Source organism: Budorcas taxicolor, chromosome 22, assembly GCF_023091745.1.
Source record: "Budorcas taxicolor isolate Tak-1 chromosome 22, Takin1.1, whole genome shotgun sequence".
NCBI classification, from domain to species: Eukaryota; Metazoa; Chordata; class Mammalia; order Artiodactyla; family Bovidae; genus Budorcas; species Budorcas taxicolor.
In genome coordinates, this window is record NC_068931.1 from 33,636,933 (window position 1) to 33,652,247 (window position 15,315).

The 15,315-nt window shown below is 45.9% G+C and overlaps 1 protein-coding gene across 1 annotated transcript in view; it reads left to right on the forward strand.

Moving 5' to 3' along the window:
* LOC128067388 (NPC intracellular cholesterol transporter 1) overlaps positions 1 to 15,315 on the forward strand; it is a 43,948-nt gene that overhangs the window by 16,559 nt on the left and 12,074 nt on the right. The window contains exons 6-14 of the mRNA XM_052660397.1: positions 836 to 1,085; positions 2,817 to 2,890; positions 3,432 to 3,802; positions 4,997 to 5,223; positions 6,824 to 6,924; positions 9,154 to 9,256; positions 13,017 to 13,206; positions 13,743 to 13,925; positions 14,683 to 14,797. Of these exons, the coding sequence (XP_052516357.1) occupies positions 836 to 1,085; positions 2,817 to 2,890; positions 3,432 to 3,802; positions 4,997 to 5,223; positions 6,824 to 6,924; positions 9,154 to 9,256; positions 13,017 to 13,206; positions 13,743 to 13,925; positions 14,683 to 14,797 (1,614 nt within the window). The remainder of the gene's footprint in view (positions 1 to 835; positions 1,086 to 2,816; positions 2,891 to 3,431; positions 3,803 to 4,996; positions 5,224 to 6,823; positions 6,925 to 9,153; positions 9,257 to 13,016; positions 13,207 to 13,742; positions 13,926 to 14,682; positions 14,798 to 15,315) is intronic.

Sequence of the window (15,315 nt, forward strand, 5' to 3'; positions counted from 1 at the left end):
AAGGAATAAGTCATTTGTTAAAAAAAAAAAAAAAGCCTTTCAAAAAATAAAATGGATAAACAACCAGGACCTGCTGTACAGCACAGGCAGCTCTGCTCAGTGTCACGTGGCAGCCTGGATGGGAGGGGAGTCTGAAGGAGAATGGGGACATGTGTACGTATGGCTGAGTCCCTTTGCCTTTCACCTGTTACACTGTTAATTGGCCACATTCCAATACAAAATAAAAAATGTAAAATAAAAAGAGGAGCCTTTTCAGAAGCTTTGCCTTAGTATTAAACTAGCTCCTCAGTGGAGATCAACATTTGATTGAAAGTTTACACTGAAATATGGTGGACTTGAACGTTGGTGATGAGCCCTGTGCCCAGAGTTATTGAGGTTAACTTAAAATTTTGCAGGACTAAAGAGCAAAGCATAACTCGATCACCCAGAAACCTCCAGTCTTTCTTATTCTTCTGGTTGCATGACTTCTTTCAGTGTGCTATCATTCGGTTAAAGTATGATTTAGTACTACTGCTGCTACTGCTAAGTCACTTCAGTCGTGTCCGACTGTGCGACCCCATAGACAGCAGCCAACAAGGCTCCCCCGTCCCTGGGATTCTCCAGGCAAGAACACTGGAGTGGGTTGCCATTTCCTTCTCCAATGCATGAAAGTGAAAAGTGAAAGTGAAGTCGCTCAGTTGTGTCCAACCCTCAGCGACCCCATGGACTGCAGCCCACCAGGCTCCTCCGTCCATGGGATTTTCCAGGCAAGAGGACTGGAGTGGGGTGATGATTTAGTACAACCCTTGTAATTAAATTTTTTTAATGGAGATTCTTACCACACTCCTTCCTACAGATCTTCCGACCCATGGGATGCAGCCCATGAACAATGCCACCAAGGGCTGTGACGAGTCGGTAGACGAGGTCACGGGGCCATGCAGCTGCCAGGACTGCTCGGCTGTCTGTGGCCCCAAGCCCCAGCCCCCGCCCCCTCCCGTTCCCTGGAGAATCCTGGGTCTCGACGCCATGTACGTCATCATGTGGAGCACCTACATGGCTTTCCTGCTCGTGTTTTTTGGAGCGTTCTTTGCTGTGTGGTGCTACAGGTAATCTGTTTTGTTTCCCATCCCCCTAGACAAGAAGAGCAAACTTAGCCCAGTGGCATTTCTAAGCTTTCACTTGGTATACTTTGGTTCCTAAGAGTAAGAACAGAGATCTGCATTAATACAATTCCAGAACTTGCTTATGTCCTGCATCTAGTCAACCATCAAAAGCCTATTTAGACGTTGAGATGTTTAAAGTTAGTTTCATTCGTTTATTCAAAAATGGCATGTGATTTAAAAGACCCATTTTTTAACAGAAAGTCTACTGAGCCAAATCTGATGCAAATCCTTTTAAATGCGGTACCGTAGTCCTTTTAGATACCTGCGTCTTGACTTAAGACAACACATTCATTTAAAACTTTTGTCTTTTGAAATAATTTTAGACTTACTAAAAGGGTGCAGAAATAGTTAGAGTTGATATCTCTACTGGCTTCCTCTAATGTTACCACTCACATCACCCATAGTATATAATTTAATCAAAACCATGAAAATAACATTGGTATACCATTATTGGTTAAACCACTGTGTTTTTTTAGGTTTTACCAGTTTTTCCTCTAAGGTTCTTCCTTTTTCTGTTTCAGGACCCCATGTCACATTCACTTCTTGTTTTATTTGTCTCCTTCAATCCATGACAGTTGCTCATCTTTCCTTTTCTTTTATGACCTTGACACTTTTGATGAGTGTTGGTCTTTTGTAAAATTGTACCCCAATAATAATACCCCAATTTGGTTTTATCTGATGTTTTCTCATGATTAGGTGGAGGTGTTTCACAACATCTCAGACTCGATGTGTCTTTCTCAGTGTATCATGTCAATGGCTTCTGATGCCAGTATGTATCATCACTGGTGATATTAGCCTACATCGTTTGGTTTAGAAGGTGTCTGCTGGTTTTTTCCACTGTGAAGCTACTGTTCCTTTCTTTGGAGTTGATAAAGATCTTTTGGGAGCTGTGTTGAGACTGTGCTGATAACCTCATTTCTCCTCAAACTGTCGTCCACTGATTTTAGCATCCATCCGTGGGTCTTCAACACTTAAGTCTTGAGGTTTTTACCTAATGGTGACATTTTGTTTTCCTCGTTCCTTCTCCATTTACTAACTGGACTTACTCTCTTATTCCTTCTCCCCTACTTACTTAACTAATATTTATTTAGTTATGTTTACATAATGCACTTAAAAAGAAATAACTGTGATCTCTGTTTTGTATCATCATTTATATTTTTGCTGAGATCTTCCCAATTTTGACCACTGGCAGCACCTTCTGCTGGCTCCTGTGTGTTTTTTAAGCATGCCCTCACCTTTCTCAAGCTTGTTCTTTATGCTGGAATCACAGGATGTTTCAGTATTTTCCCTGCCCCAGCCCTAGAAGCACCCTCTTCTGCAAGGAACCCTGGTTCCTTTCCCTGGAAAAGGGTGTTTAGAAACCAAGATCTAGGCACCAGATGTGCTCATTGTTCCTGGAATATAGTGTTCACTGCGTTTTTAAAGGACCTAAAACTTTTAAATGTGAGTGAGGGCTACAAGGTGAAATTATCTTCTTAATACCTTCTTAAAATTTCCCCTGAGACTAGTGAGCAGAGAGACCTGGAGCAAGGGAACTTTGGGAAAGGAAGGCACCAGTTAGGAAGGAAGCAAACAGGATGAGGAAGTAAGCTTTTTATAGGGTTGTGTGACTGTCAAGAACAATCTCATGATGCTGAAGTCCACTAACATGACTTACGTGGTTTTATCTTTCAGAAAACGGTATTTTGTCTCTGAGTTTACCCCCATTGATGGCAATATACCTTTCTCTATAAACGCTAGTGACAAAGGTAGGCACATTTGTACTTAAGTAAAGGGGTTGGCACTGTTGGCAAGAGAGTGTTTGTTTCTTTACCGTTGACGCGCCTCTTCTGGGAGCAGCACTGAGTCCGTGCTGGGGACACGACGGATGGGGACAGGGTCCCTGTGTTTGCGGCACTGACAGCTGGAAATGGGTGGTAGATGGGAATCGCCTGGTTCATAATATCTGTAGAGTGATCTGGCCCTAGGGTGAGAGCAGGGGGTAGGAACAGTTGGAGGGAACTGCTTTGGCTGGAATGCTCAGAGCACTTGGCTTTTCCGAGGCTTCTGTGTGAGTACTGTCCCTCTCGGGAAGGGGCTGGTGGTCACTGTGCGCCGGTGAGCAGGGCCGCTTCTCCAGCAGACAGGTAGCTGGGTGGGGCAGGGGATGGTCTCATGCACGTCCCTGGGTGTCCCTGTGTGGCTGTGAGTCTCGCCACATGCAGTGGTAGCTAACACTCTCCCTGTTCCGACTTTCAGGAATGGCTTGGCTCTTAACCTTCCCCCTCCCTTCCTCTCCTGCTCTTCCAGGGGGGCCAACCTGCTGTGACCCTCTGGGCGCCGCCTTGGAGGCCCATCTGCGGCGGCTCTTCGAACGGTGGGGCTCCTTCTGTGTGAGGCACCCCGGCTGTGTCGTGTTCTTCTCCATGGCCTTCATCGCCGCCTGTTCCTCAGGCCTGGTGTACATCCAGGTCACAACCGACCCGGTGGACCTCTGGTCGGCCCCCGGCAGCCAGGCCCGCCAGGAGAAGGAGTACTTCGACACGCACTTCGGGCCCTTCTTCCGCACGGAGCAGCTCATCATCCGGGCCCCCCACACCCCGCCGCACACATACGAGCCCTACCCCTCTGGAGCCGACGTGCCCTTCGGGTCTCCCCTCGCCATAGACATTCTGCACCAGGTAATCAGCTCTTGGCAGAAGCCACTTCCAGGGAAGCCAGCAGCGGGCCAGCTTTCAACCAGATTACTTGATGTGCGTTTCGGGCTGACTGTGATGGTTTATTAATGACAAGACACTTTTCACTTACTTTCCAAAAAGTGACCAGTGTTGAACTTCATGAAAAATTTACCGTAGACCACTTTTGTATTTATTTCATACAGGAGGTCTTGCTTGAAATGAGAAGAGCATGTCTCTATTGAAACAGAATGTATTTATTAATATATTCACCTTCAGAACTTAATAATTTTTTCCGCTAGTAATTGAAAAGTAATACACCAGGACCCAAAGGGATAAAGCTTCTTGTGTTGTCCTAGAGACCTCGGAGGGGCTGCTGGATCACTGCGGACCCTCACCCCTCAGCAACTGCAGGAATGACCTTGTCACTGCCTGAATGTGGGCTCCTGGCCTGCGTTTGGAATAAGATCCACCCCATGCTCCTACAGAATCCTTTAAATCTGCCCATCCTCCCTTCCCACACTTGCCCTGGAGAGCTGTCTGTAAATTAACTGCCTCCCACTTAATTCTCAATGAACAGTTGTACATTTGCATACTTTTTCCTCTCAACATTGCTCTTGCCCTACAGAATGTCTGATAGCTGAGAAAACATCAGCATGTTCCCAAGAGTCTAACAGAATCTTTTGCACCTGGTGACCATTGCTTTCTCCCAGTTTGTTGCAAAAGGTGCACATGTTGTCATTTACCTCCTGCAGTGTATTTGTAGTCTCTACTAGAAAAAATGAGAATATATGTAAATAAGCATGGTATGGAGCGAGGTGGTGGTTGTTGGGGACGGGAGGGCCTGTCAGGATGACCCAGCAGATGTCCCCGGGCTCCCCTTCGTGGCCACTGTTGCTCCAGGTGGGAGGGCCCGTGTTGGTGTGTCCTGCGCTGGGATGTGGCCTGTCGTGGTGTCCCCTCCCCCTCTCTCTGAGTGCCCCAGTTTGCTGATCCTCAGCAAAATTATGGTAAACTTAAAAATATTTTCATCCTCATTTATCTCAGTCTTCTCCCCTGTCTCAGGAAGGATTTTCCTCAAAGACTCTTTTATCTTCTGACCACTGCCCCCCCGCCACCGCCCCAGAGCAGTAAGCGTTAATCAGCATCTGAAGGAAAACTGATGTATCTCTGGGTTTATTTAAAAATATCCTATTTCAGGTCCTTGACTTACAAACCGCCATCGAGAGCATCACTGCTTCTTACAACCACGAGACTGTGACCCTGCGGGACATCTGCGTGGCGCCCCTCTCGCCATACAACCAGAACTGCACCGTCCTGAGCGTGCTGAACTACTTCCAGAACAGCCACTCCGTGCTGGACCATCAGGTCGGGGACGACTTCTTCGTGTACGCGGATTACCACACGCACTTCCTCTACTGCGTCCGGTATGTGGCGAGGGTGGTCCTTCCTCCGTCCCTCCAGCAGGTGACAGCTGCTGTGGCCACACACCGCTGTAGTTGCTAGAGCCCTAGCAGGGAGCAGACAGCGGGACCCTCAGGGTAAAGCAATACTCGGCCTGATGCTGGGTCAAGGCAGCGCCAGGTCCAGGCGATGCCATGGGAGAAGGGAGAAGGAAGCCAGGCGAGGATGGGCTTGCCTGGAAGTGCCACTCCCAAATGCAGCAGAGCCTGCTCAGCGGAGGGGAACAGAGGGAGCCTGTGAGAGTTGGGGAAATGCTTTCCAAGTAGACGGGCAGCAGGTGCAAAGGCCCTGAGGTGGAGTGTTCACCATGTGTCATCGAGGTACCTCCCAGCCCCTGACTCCCTCCCAGCTGGATTATACCTAGTTGCATCTGCCATACCACCCCAAGCATTTCTGAGCTGGTTTCTTGGTGCAAAGTCAGAAGCCTCTAATGCCTTTCCTTATCTTTCAAATATAAATTGATTTCACAACACTGACTTTTCAAAACATGCAGCGTCCCCTCAAGGAGTGGGGGCCGGATTGCAGTTCAGTGTAGATGGGAGAAGGCTGAAGTTGCTTCGCGTCGGAGGCTTGTCTGGCCGCACAGGCCAGCGTGTGGTTTGAGTTAGTCACAGAGAAGCCGTGCAGGGTGACCTGTGAGGTGACCTTTAGGCCTGCCCTGTGGCAGGAGGAGCGCTCGCTTCTCTGCCCTCCCTGGACGCCCTGTCACTTGGCCTGACCTGGCCCACAGAAAGATGTTCAGCCACTCAGACAGCCGCTCTGGCTGTTCGTTCATTACAGAAGCAGAGAAATCGCTCCCCGTCACCTTTGAACATGCTGCTCAATTAACCACGTCTCCACAGCCAAGTACTCTGGCTTCTGGCCCCGTTCAGTGACCTGAGGTTCCGTCTGTTCTTGTTCCTGGAGTGTGGCTGACTCTAGGCGCTTGTGCTGTGTTTACGGCCTTCAGGTGGTCACCTCTATAAACACGAGCCTGTGAAGCAATAAGTGCTTTGATTGTTCCCAGGTGCCAACAGAATAAAAACCCCAACCGCTGGTCAAGACGCTTACCCCTTCCTTCCTTCCCCATTAAGGGGGCCTCCTTCCTTCCCAGCCCCACCCCCTCCTTGGGAGGCCCCCATCATGGGTACCCCACGCACAGACCCAGGACTTCCTGTGGTCCCTCAGGCCACTGTCTGTTCTCTTTTCTCCTCATGCTCTTTTCTTCTCTTCCTGCTGGTATGGTGCCTGGAAGCCTTCACCTCCTCCTGTGCAGGTGAATTCCCCCGCCTCCTTAGAGACCGGGTCTGTACCTAAAGTTCTCTTTATAGTGACAGCTTTCACCACATATTAGCAGCTTCCTCCTCTGGGCACCAGCTGATGTCAGCCACATCTCACTGTATTTGCCTGCCTCTCTCTCAGTGACTCTGAGCTCCGAAAAGCAAATACTGAACTGTATCATTCACCCAAGGGGACCTCAGGCCCACATTCTTAATCAGCCTCGTGACTGTTGTGTAAACGTCTGGGTCTCTGTGATGTGTTGAGGTTGTTCTAATTGGAATGTGTTCTCTGAATTCCTGGCAGGGCTCCTGCTTCCCTGAATGACACCAGTTTGCTCCACGATCCTTGCCTGGGGACGTTTGGTGGCCCAGTGTTCCCATGGCTTGTGCTTGGAGGCTATGATGGTAAGTGAGAGAAGCTTTTACTCTCCTTACTGGATAAAGCAGTCTTGGTTCTGTCATTAACAGTCAGGTGGTAATTATGAGGATTTCATCAGTCAGACACTCATTAATTACCCAATATACTGCATCCCAAATACCATATGTCCTTTGGCTTTCGGTTTTATTGTGCATTTGGAAGAAGTGGTTTAAGCCAATTTTAGGTAACTTTCCAGGAAGCTGTCAACAGCTAAGGACATTTTCCCAGAACAACGTCACTGTTAACATCCACATAATATGTTACTTGGTCTCAACATCCACATAATACGTTGCTCAGTCTCAAGTTCATGGGACCCTTGAAACTCATCCAGAGAGCCCCCAGTGAGTCCATGGACCTCAGGTTAAGAACATCAATAATGGAGGAGAGACGTGAGATATAGAGGGAAAGAACAGAGATTTTTTTTTTCCTTCTAAGTCAGTTGGTTAAGGAGTCAGACACTTCCAGTGGGAGGAGCAGTGGGGCTTTGCTCAGATTACTCCAGGTAGATGGGGTAATAACTCACGTGGCAGCTTTGGCGTCTGAAGCCTAATTATAAGCAGCTCAACAGGTTTTTCTCCAGCCGGTTGAAGAGGCCAGATATTCTCCTCATCTGGTGGGAAGGGAGAGATTATGAGCTATAAAGTAGTTTTTAGATGGAGAAGGTATTTCTAAGCAGGACACACAATGCAAAGCGGCAAAAGGAAACCCTGATGAGTTTGACTGTGTGAGAATTTAAAGTTCCTATGTAGAGAAGAAACATAAAATTTTAAGAAACTGAACAAATAGCCAACTGGAGCAGGAAAAAAGTTAGTATACATAACAGTGTTTCCTTAATACAGAGAGCTCTTGAGGAAAAAAGACAACGTCAGCTCCCCAAAGCTCCCAGAGCTGTGTGCATGTTAATAAGAGAAGTACAAAGGGCTTTTAATTATATGGAGAAAGTGCTGAACCTTACTCAAGCTAGTGAAACACCTCTCACTTCAGTCTTTTCCATAACAAACAGATTAGCAAAGATCTAAAGTCAAAGCCTTAGTCACTCAGTGGTGTCCAGCTCTTTGAAACCCCATGGTCTGTTGTAGCCTGCCAGGTTCCTCTGTCAATGGGTTTTCCCAGGCAAGAATGCTGGAGTGTGTTGCCATTTCCTCCTCCAGGGGATCTTCCCAACTCAGGGCTCGAACCTGGTTTCTTGCGTTGCAGGCAGTCTTTATAGTCTTATGGTCTTCCGTGGTGGCTCAGAACAGATGGTAAAGCCAAGATCTGAGAATTTGACAAAACTCTGTGTGCATGAAATCCTGCTTGGGCAAACTGCATTTTGGCGGGAGTGTAGATGGTTCCAGAATATAAGCGCTAGGAAAGTTGAGGTTTTTAACCTCTGCTGCTCATTAATGTATCCACAGTCCCTAAAACAACACGGGCACACAGTAGGTCTCAGCAAATACTTTGTTGAATAAAGTAATGAAAAACAGGATGGCATTTTTGGAGGGCAGTGTGGGAGATCCATCCAAATTTAAAATGTACTTTTTTTTTATTTTTGGATTCTGAGTACTTGTAAGATTTGATCCTACAAATATAGATTTTATGTGAAATATCAGGTTAATTTTTGTAGTAATTCTACTTATAACAAAAACAAACCAAACTTGCAAAGCTATTCATCAACTGGAGATGGAGTTAAACTGTACTAGAAAACATCATAAGCAGAAACAAGAATAAGGAAGTGCGGTGTCTATTAAAGCAGCATTCTCAGGATATGAATTTAAAGGCAGCATTTGCAGAAGGGTGTGTTACTATTTGTGTGAACAGGAAGGCAAGGGGAAGCCCGTGCGTGTGCACGTGGACTGCGGCTGGTAGGGGCCGCAGCCGTCATGGTGTGAGGAGGAGAGCTAAGGCACAGATGGGAACGGAGGGAGGAGAGACTTTCCCCCGAACACCTTTCCGCTTTGTTTGAAATTGTCACCCAGCACGTGCTGGGTAGTCATGATGATGGAATAACAAGTGCGTCTACGTTTGCTCGAGAGTCCCCTTTTCTCCCTAGCTGAACTACACAAGCGCCAGGTCAAGTGACCTCCCATTTTGTTCCACGAGCTCAGGCGTGTTTAAGCTTCAGCCCCGTGAGAAACCGGGCACCTAGCCAGCTTGTGATTTCCGCCCCCCTCGTATTGATCTGGTTTTCTGCACACTTGTAATCTGCTTTTTGATGTCACCTTTTTCCTTTCTAGATCAAAACTACAATAACGCCACAGCCCTTGTGATCACTTTTCCTGTCAATAATTACTATAACGATACAGAGAAGCTCCAGAGGGCCCAGGCCTGGGAAAGAGAGTGAGTTGTTCACAGGGTCGGTAAACCAGCTGCTCTTGTCACAGGGAGGTGGACGCCAGCAGAAGGCATGGATATGACATTGAACTAAATTAAGCAACATCAGATCTAAGTCATGCCATTTTTTTCACTTGGTTCTAGTGATGCTGTGAAAACAAAAATCTAGAAATAAATTTACTTGTAAACATTCTTTAAATACATAGTCCTGCACCAGGAATGCACAGGTATCTATGCAGAATGCTCCTTGTGTTATTTTCTAACAGCGAAACCTGGGAGTAAGCTAAATGTGTATTAGTAAGGAGAAGTGTAGTAGAACGTTATGCCATTATTAAAGATAATGAGGTAAGTATTAATGTATGGTTTAGTTCAGTTCAGTCGCTCAGTCGTGTCCGACTCTTTGCGACCCCATGAATCGCAGCACGCCAGGCCTCCCTGTCCATCACCATCTCCTGGAGTTCACTCAGACTCAGGTCCATCGAGTCTGTGATGCCATCCAGCCATCTCATCCTCGGTCATCTCCTTCTCCTCCTGCCCCCAATCCCTCCCAGCATCAGAGTTTTTTCCAATCAGTCAACTCTTCTCATGAGGTGGCCAAAGTATTGGAGCTTCAGCTTTAGCATCATTCCTTCCAAAGAAATCCCAGGGCTGATCTCCTTCAGAATGGACTGGTTGGATCTCCTTGCAGTCCAAGGGACTCTCAAGAGTCTTCTCCAACACCACAGTTCAAAAGCATCAATTCTTCAGCGCTCAGCCTTCTTCACAGTCCAACTCTCACATCCATACATGACCACAGGAAAACCGTAGCCTTGACTAGACGGACCTTAGTCAGCAAAGTAATATCTCTGCTTTTGAATATGCTATCTAGGTTGGTCATAACTTTTCTTCCAAGGAGTAAGTGTCTTTTAATTTCATGGCTGCAGTCACCATCTGCAGTGATTCTGCAGCCCAAAACAATAAAGTCTGACACTGTTTCCACTGTTTCCCCATCTGTTTGCCATGAAGTGATGGGACCAGATGCCATGATCTTCGTTTTCTGAATGTTGAGCTTTAGGCCAACTTTTTCACTCTCCTCTTTCACTTTCATCAAGAGGCTTTTTAGCTCCTCTTCACTTTCTGCCATAAGGGTGGTGTCATCTGCATATCTGAGGTTATTGATATTTCTCCCAGCAATCTTGATTCCAGCCTGTGTTTCTTCCAGTCCAGCGTTTCTCATGATGTACTCTGCATAGAAGTTAAATAAGCAGGGTGACAATATACAGCCTTGACATACTCCTTTTCCTATTTGGAATCAATTGTTACATAAAAACTGTGGTCAGCATATTTGAGCAAATATATGTCATGCATGCTGTCCACGCCTAGAAAGTATATCAAGTAAGTGACTCAGGAACCGGTTAGCTGTGATATAACCTCTGAAGAAGGGTCAGAGGGCCCAGGAGAATGGGACACTGAACAGCTTTGTTGGGATAGTCGTATACCATACAATTTACCCATTCGAAGTGTACAGTTGAGTAGCTTTTAGTATTTTCACTGATGTGTGAAGACATCACCATAGTCAATTTTAGAGCATTTTCTTTACCACAGACAGAAATCCCATCTCCTGTAGCAATTTCCCTACTAACACCTGGCCCTACATAACCCTCGGTCTGCTTTCTGTCTCCATCAATTCTCCTGTTCCAGACGTCTCTATGGATGGAATTACATACGAGGGCTTTCCCGTCTGGCCTCATTCACAGAATAATGTTTTCAAGGTTCATCCAAGTTGCAGCATGTGCCAATACTTACTCTTTTTTATGGCAGAAGATCATTCCGTCCTATAGATAGATCACATTTTGTTTATCCACTCATCAGCTGATGAACATGTGCATTATTTCTCGGAAAGTTACTCAGTTGTGTCTGATCTTTGTGACCCCATGGACTGCAGCCTGCCAGGCTCCTCTGTCCATGAGATCCTCCAGGTCAATTCTCCGATGGAGTGGGTAGCCTTTCCCTTCTCTAGGGGGTCTTCCTGACCCAGGGTTTGAACCTGGGTCTCCCTGCATTGCAGGCAGATTCTTTACCACCACCTTTGACCATTAGGAATAATGCTATAAGCTTTCACATGCAAGTTTTTGTGCGAACATGCCTCCATTTCTCTCTTTGTGTGAATGTGTTTTCCTTTCTTTTGGTTCGTATACTTCCAGGAGTAGACTTGCTTGGTCATATGGTAACCCTGAGGAGCTGCCAGACTCTTTTTCCAAACTGACTGCCCCAGTGGATCTTCCCCTGTGGTCCAGTGATTTAGACTGCCCTCCCACGGGTTAGGGAACTAAGATCCCCCATGCTGTGCAGTGCAGCCAAAAAACCAAGTGACTGCACCATTCTACATTCCCACCAGCCTGTAGGGAGCATTCACATTTTCCACCCCTTGCCAGCACTTGTCGTTATTTGACTTTTTTGATTCTAGCTATCCCAGTGGGTGTAAACTGATATCTCATTGCAGTTGGTTTTGTTTTTTTTTTTTTTTCTGTCCACACTGTGCAGCTTATGGGATCTTTGTTCCCCAACCAGGGCTTGAACCTGGGCCTGGCTGTGAAAGCACAAAGTCCTCAGCACAGGACCACCAGGCAATGCCCTCATTGCAGTTTTGATTTGCATCTCCCTGGTGACTAAGGAATTCGAATACCTCTTCATGCACCGATTGCCCATTTATATTAACTTTCTTGGAGAAATGTTTATTCGTATCCTTTGCCCATTTTTTGACTGGGTTGTTTATGTTTTTATTATCAAATTAGAAGAATTCTTATGTATTCTGTAAATCCTTTATCAGATCTATGACTTCCAAATATCTTCTCCTTTTCTCTGGTCTGTGTTTTTGCTTTCTGAATGGTGTCTTCCGAAACCTAAAAGTTTTTAATTTTGATAAAGTCCAATTCATCTGTCTTGTCTTTTGTTACTCATACTTTTGGGGTCATAGCTAAGAAACTGTTTTATAACCCAGGGACCTGGAAGTTTACACCTGTGTATTCACCTGACAGTCATATGGTTTTAGCTCTTACATGTAGGGCTTTGATCCATTGAGTTCTTTGTCTATGATATGAGGTAAGGGCTCAACTGCATTCATTTGCATATGGCTGTCCAGTTGTCCCACACCATTTGTTGAAAAGATTATTCTTTCCCCCATTGATAGTCTTGCCACCTTTATTGAAAATTAGGTGAAAATACTTGGCATATTTCTGGACTCTTAGTTCCGATCCTTTGTCCTGTATGCCTGTCCTTATGCTGGTAACCAGACTGTCTTTCTTGATTACTGTTGGTTTGTAGTAAGTTTGAAATTACGGAGCGTGAATTCTCCCACTTTGTTTTTCTTGAAGAACATTTGGCTGTTCTAGGCCCCTTGCAATTCCATAAGAATTTTAGAGTCTGCTTGTCTTTCTATAAAGAAGTCAGCTAGGATATGGATAGGGATTGCATTGACTCTGAGATCGATTTTTAAAATTTTTGTTCCATGAGCATATATCTATATTATAACACACTGCACTTAGAAATCATTTTTCGTAAAAAATGAAATGAGACTATGAAGCAGTTTTTAAACTTGGTCCCAACTTGTTTTAAATGGTAGAAAACTCAGCATATCTGGAACTTTGTCATCTGGCGAGTATAGAAAGTCCTCATGAGGGAGAAGGGTGAAGTGTGGCTTTTGTGTCGCAAAAGTTAGGAAGAAGTTCCTCACTTAGCTGTCACTCAGTTTTTAACTAACAGTATAAAATTTTGTTTACCCTTTTAGGTTCATTAATTTTGTGAAAAACTACGAGAATCCAAATCTGACCATTTCTTTTAAGGCTGAACGAAGCATTGAAGATGAACTAAACCGTGAAAGTAACAGTGACGTCTTCACTGTTCTGATCAGCTATGGCATCATGTTTTTATATATTTCCATAGCCTTGGGGCATATCAAGAGCTGTCGCAGGCTTCTGGTAAGAGGGGTGTGTGTGTATATATCTGTACGTGTATGTGTGTATGTATTAGAAATGGCAGTACACAGCATGATGTCATAGTTCATTATGTTCAAAACTGCCTTAAATTGTCCTGTGCTTTTTTTATTTTTTGGCCATACGACTCGGCATGTGGCATTTGGGGTCTTCGTTCCCTGAACATTCCCCCTGCAGTGGAATCATGGAGTCCTAACTGGAAGTTGTCAGTGTTTTAACTGTTTGTCACATTTTCTGTTTCCTGCCCTTATTTTCTTTATTTCCAAATGTTTATCTTCAAATTAAAATTTATTTCCCCTAATTCATTTTCCCCCCTAATTTTCCATCACCTAAGAATATAGGCTCATGAAATATGTGGCTCGGGAAGACCTAGACAACTTTTCATGTCTTCTCTCAAACCTTGAACTGTACGTTGAAATCTGGATGGGGAATAAGCATGTAAAAAGGTGAAAGTGAGGACCTGTTAGGAACAGGACAGAAAACACTATAAATGCTGATTCATGTCTTTGTGGTATCTCCAGGTGGATTCGAAAATCTCCCTGGGCATTGCCGGGGTCCTGATTGTGTTGAGCTCAGTGGCCTGCTCCTTGGGCATCTTCAGCTACATCGGGGTCCCCCTGACCCTCATTGTGATCGAAGTCATCCCATTCCTCGTGCTGGCTGTGGGGGTGGACAACATCTTCATCCTGGTCCAGACCTACCAGGTACGTCTCAGAGCCTCACAGCATCTGACCAGGTACCAGGCTCCACGTGCACGCATGCTGGCTCCACGCAGCGTACCTGTGAGCGTGACACGTGGAGGCTTCATTTCCATGCCTCTGAGTGCTTGCGTATTGGTGCTTGTTCTGGACCCTTTGAGACCAAGAAGTATAAGACCCTTCTCTTTGCTTGGTGGCATAGATACAAAGTGAGAATTGGTTTTAAATTCATGCAGCATGCGTGCAAAAAGTGCTGATGCACTTGTGGAAAATAATTTGGGCACAGCCGCTATTAAAATGATTCCACATAGTGTAGAAGAAGGAAGGACTTGAAAAAGTGCTATTAAAAGGCCAAAGGTCAACATAGGACCCTGATGTAGAAGATGCTGTCAGTCTGTTGGTTCTTCCAGGGTCCCTTGTCCTGCAGGCCTCACCTGGGCAGAGGTCCAGTGGCACCTAAGAGTGTTCTTTAAAGGTTCAGCCACTTGCAGCCTATGTTGCATGTATTTTCCTGAAACCTGATTCAATCCTTCCTTTAGCCTCACCTGTTCCCTTGGCTCCGGGCTTCAGAAATACCCTGAATGAATCAACATGAAAAGTTTGGGGTCTGCACCTCTTTATTGTATAAGGTTTATAAACAAGTAGATGCTGCCAATCATTGTTCTTTCCCATCAAGCTAACACAAGGCAGCCAAGAAGCAAAGAGGTGGCACTGTAATTGAGAAATGTGAATGTTGCATGTTTCACTTTTTTTTATTTTGTAGAGAGATGAACGTCTTCAAGGGGAAACCCTGGACCAACAGGTGGGCCGGGTCCTGGGAGAAGTGGCTCCCAGCATGTTCCTCTCATCCTTCGCAGAGACGGTAGCGTTTTTCTTAGGTAATTACTCTTGGAATTCGGCCAGCTCTGCGATGTGCTGAGTCTGGGTGTATCAGAATGCCCCTCTGCGTTCTTCCTTTGTTAAGCTTTATTCTGTATTTATAAAGTATCGGAGTGGACCACGAAGAGGATCGGTGGCAGTAACTTGGGGACCATTAGCAAGCGTCTTCTTTTGCGTTGCTTTGGGGTGGTGTTGATGTGGTTGGTTGAGATACGTAGAGCTCCTGCCCCTTCCCCTTTTGAGCAGCGCTGGTGAGTGCTGGGATTTGAAAATCGCAGCCTTGCACAGCCACGAGTCCTCCCAGCACAGTGCCCCCAGCAGCAACTCCACAGTCACAGGCATTAGCCCTAGAGGTGTGTACCCCTGTTCCTGAGGGCGGTCTTCCTCCTCTGCACACTCAGTTCACAGGGAAGCACCCTTGTGACTGAGCAGAGGGTCTCGAATCTTCCTTCTGTACAAGGAGCCACGAGCTGGAACACAACCCAGCGTTCCTGTCTTCTTTCACATGGAGAAATCC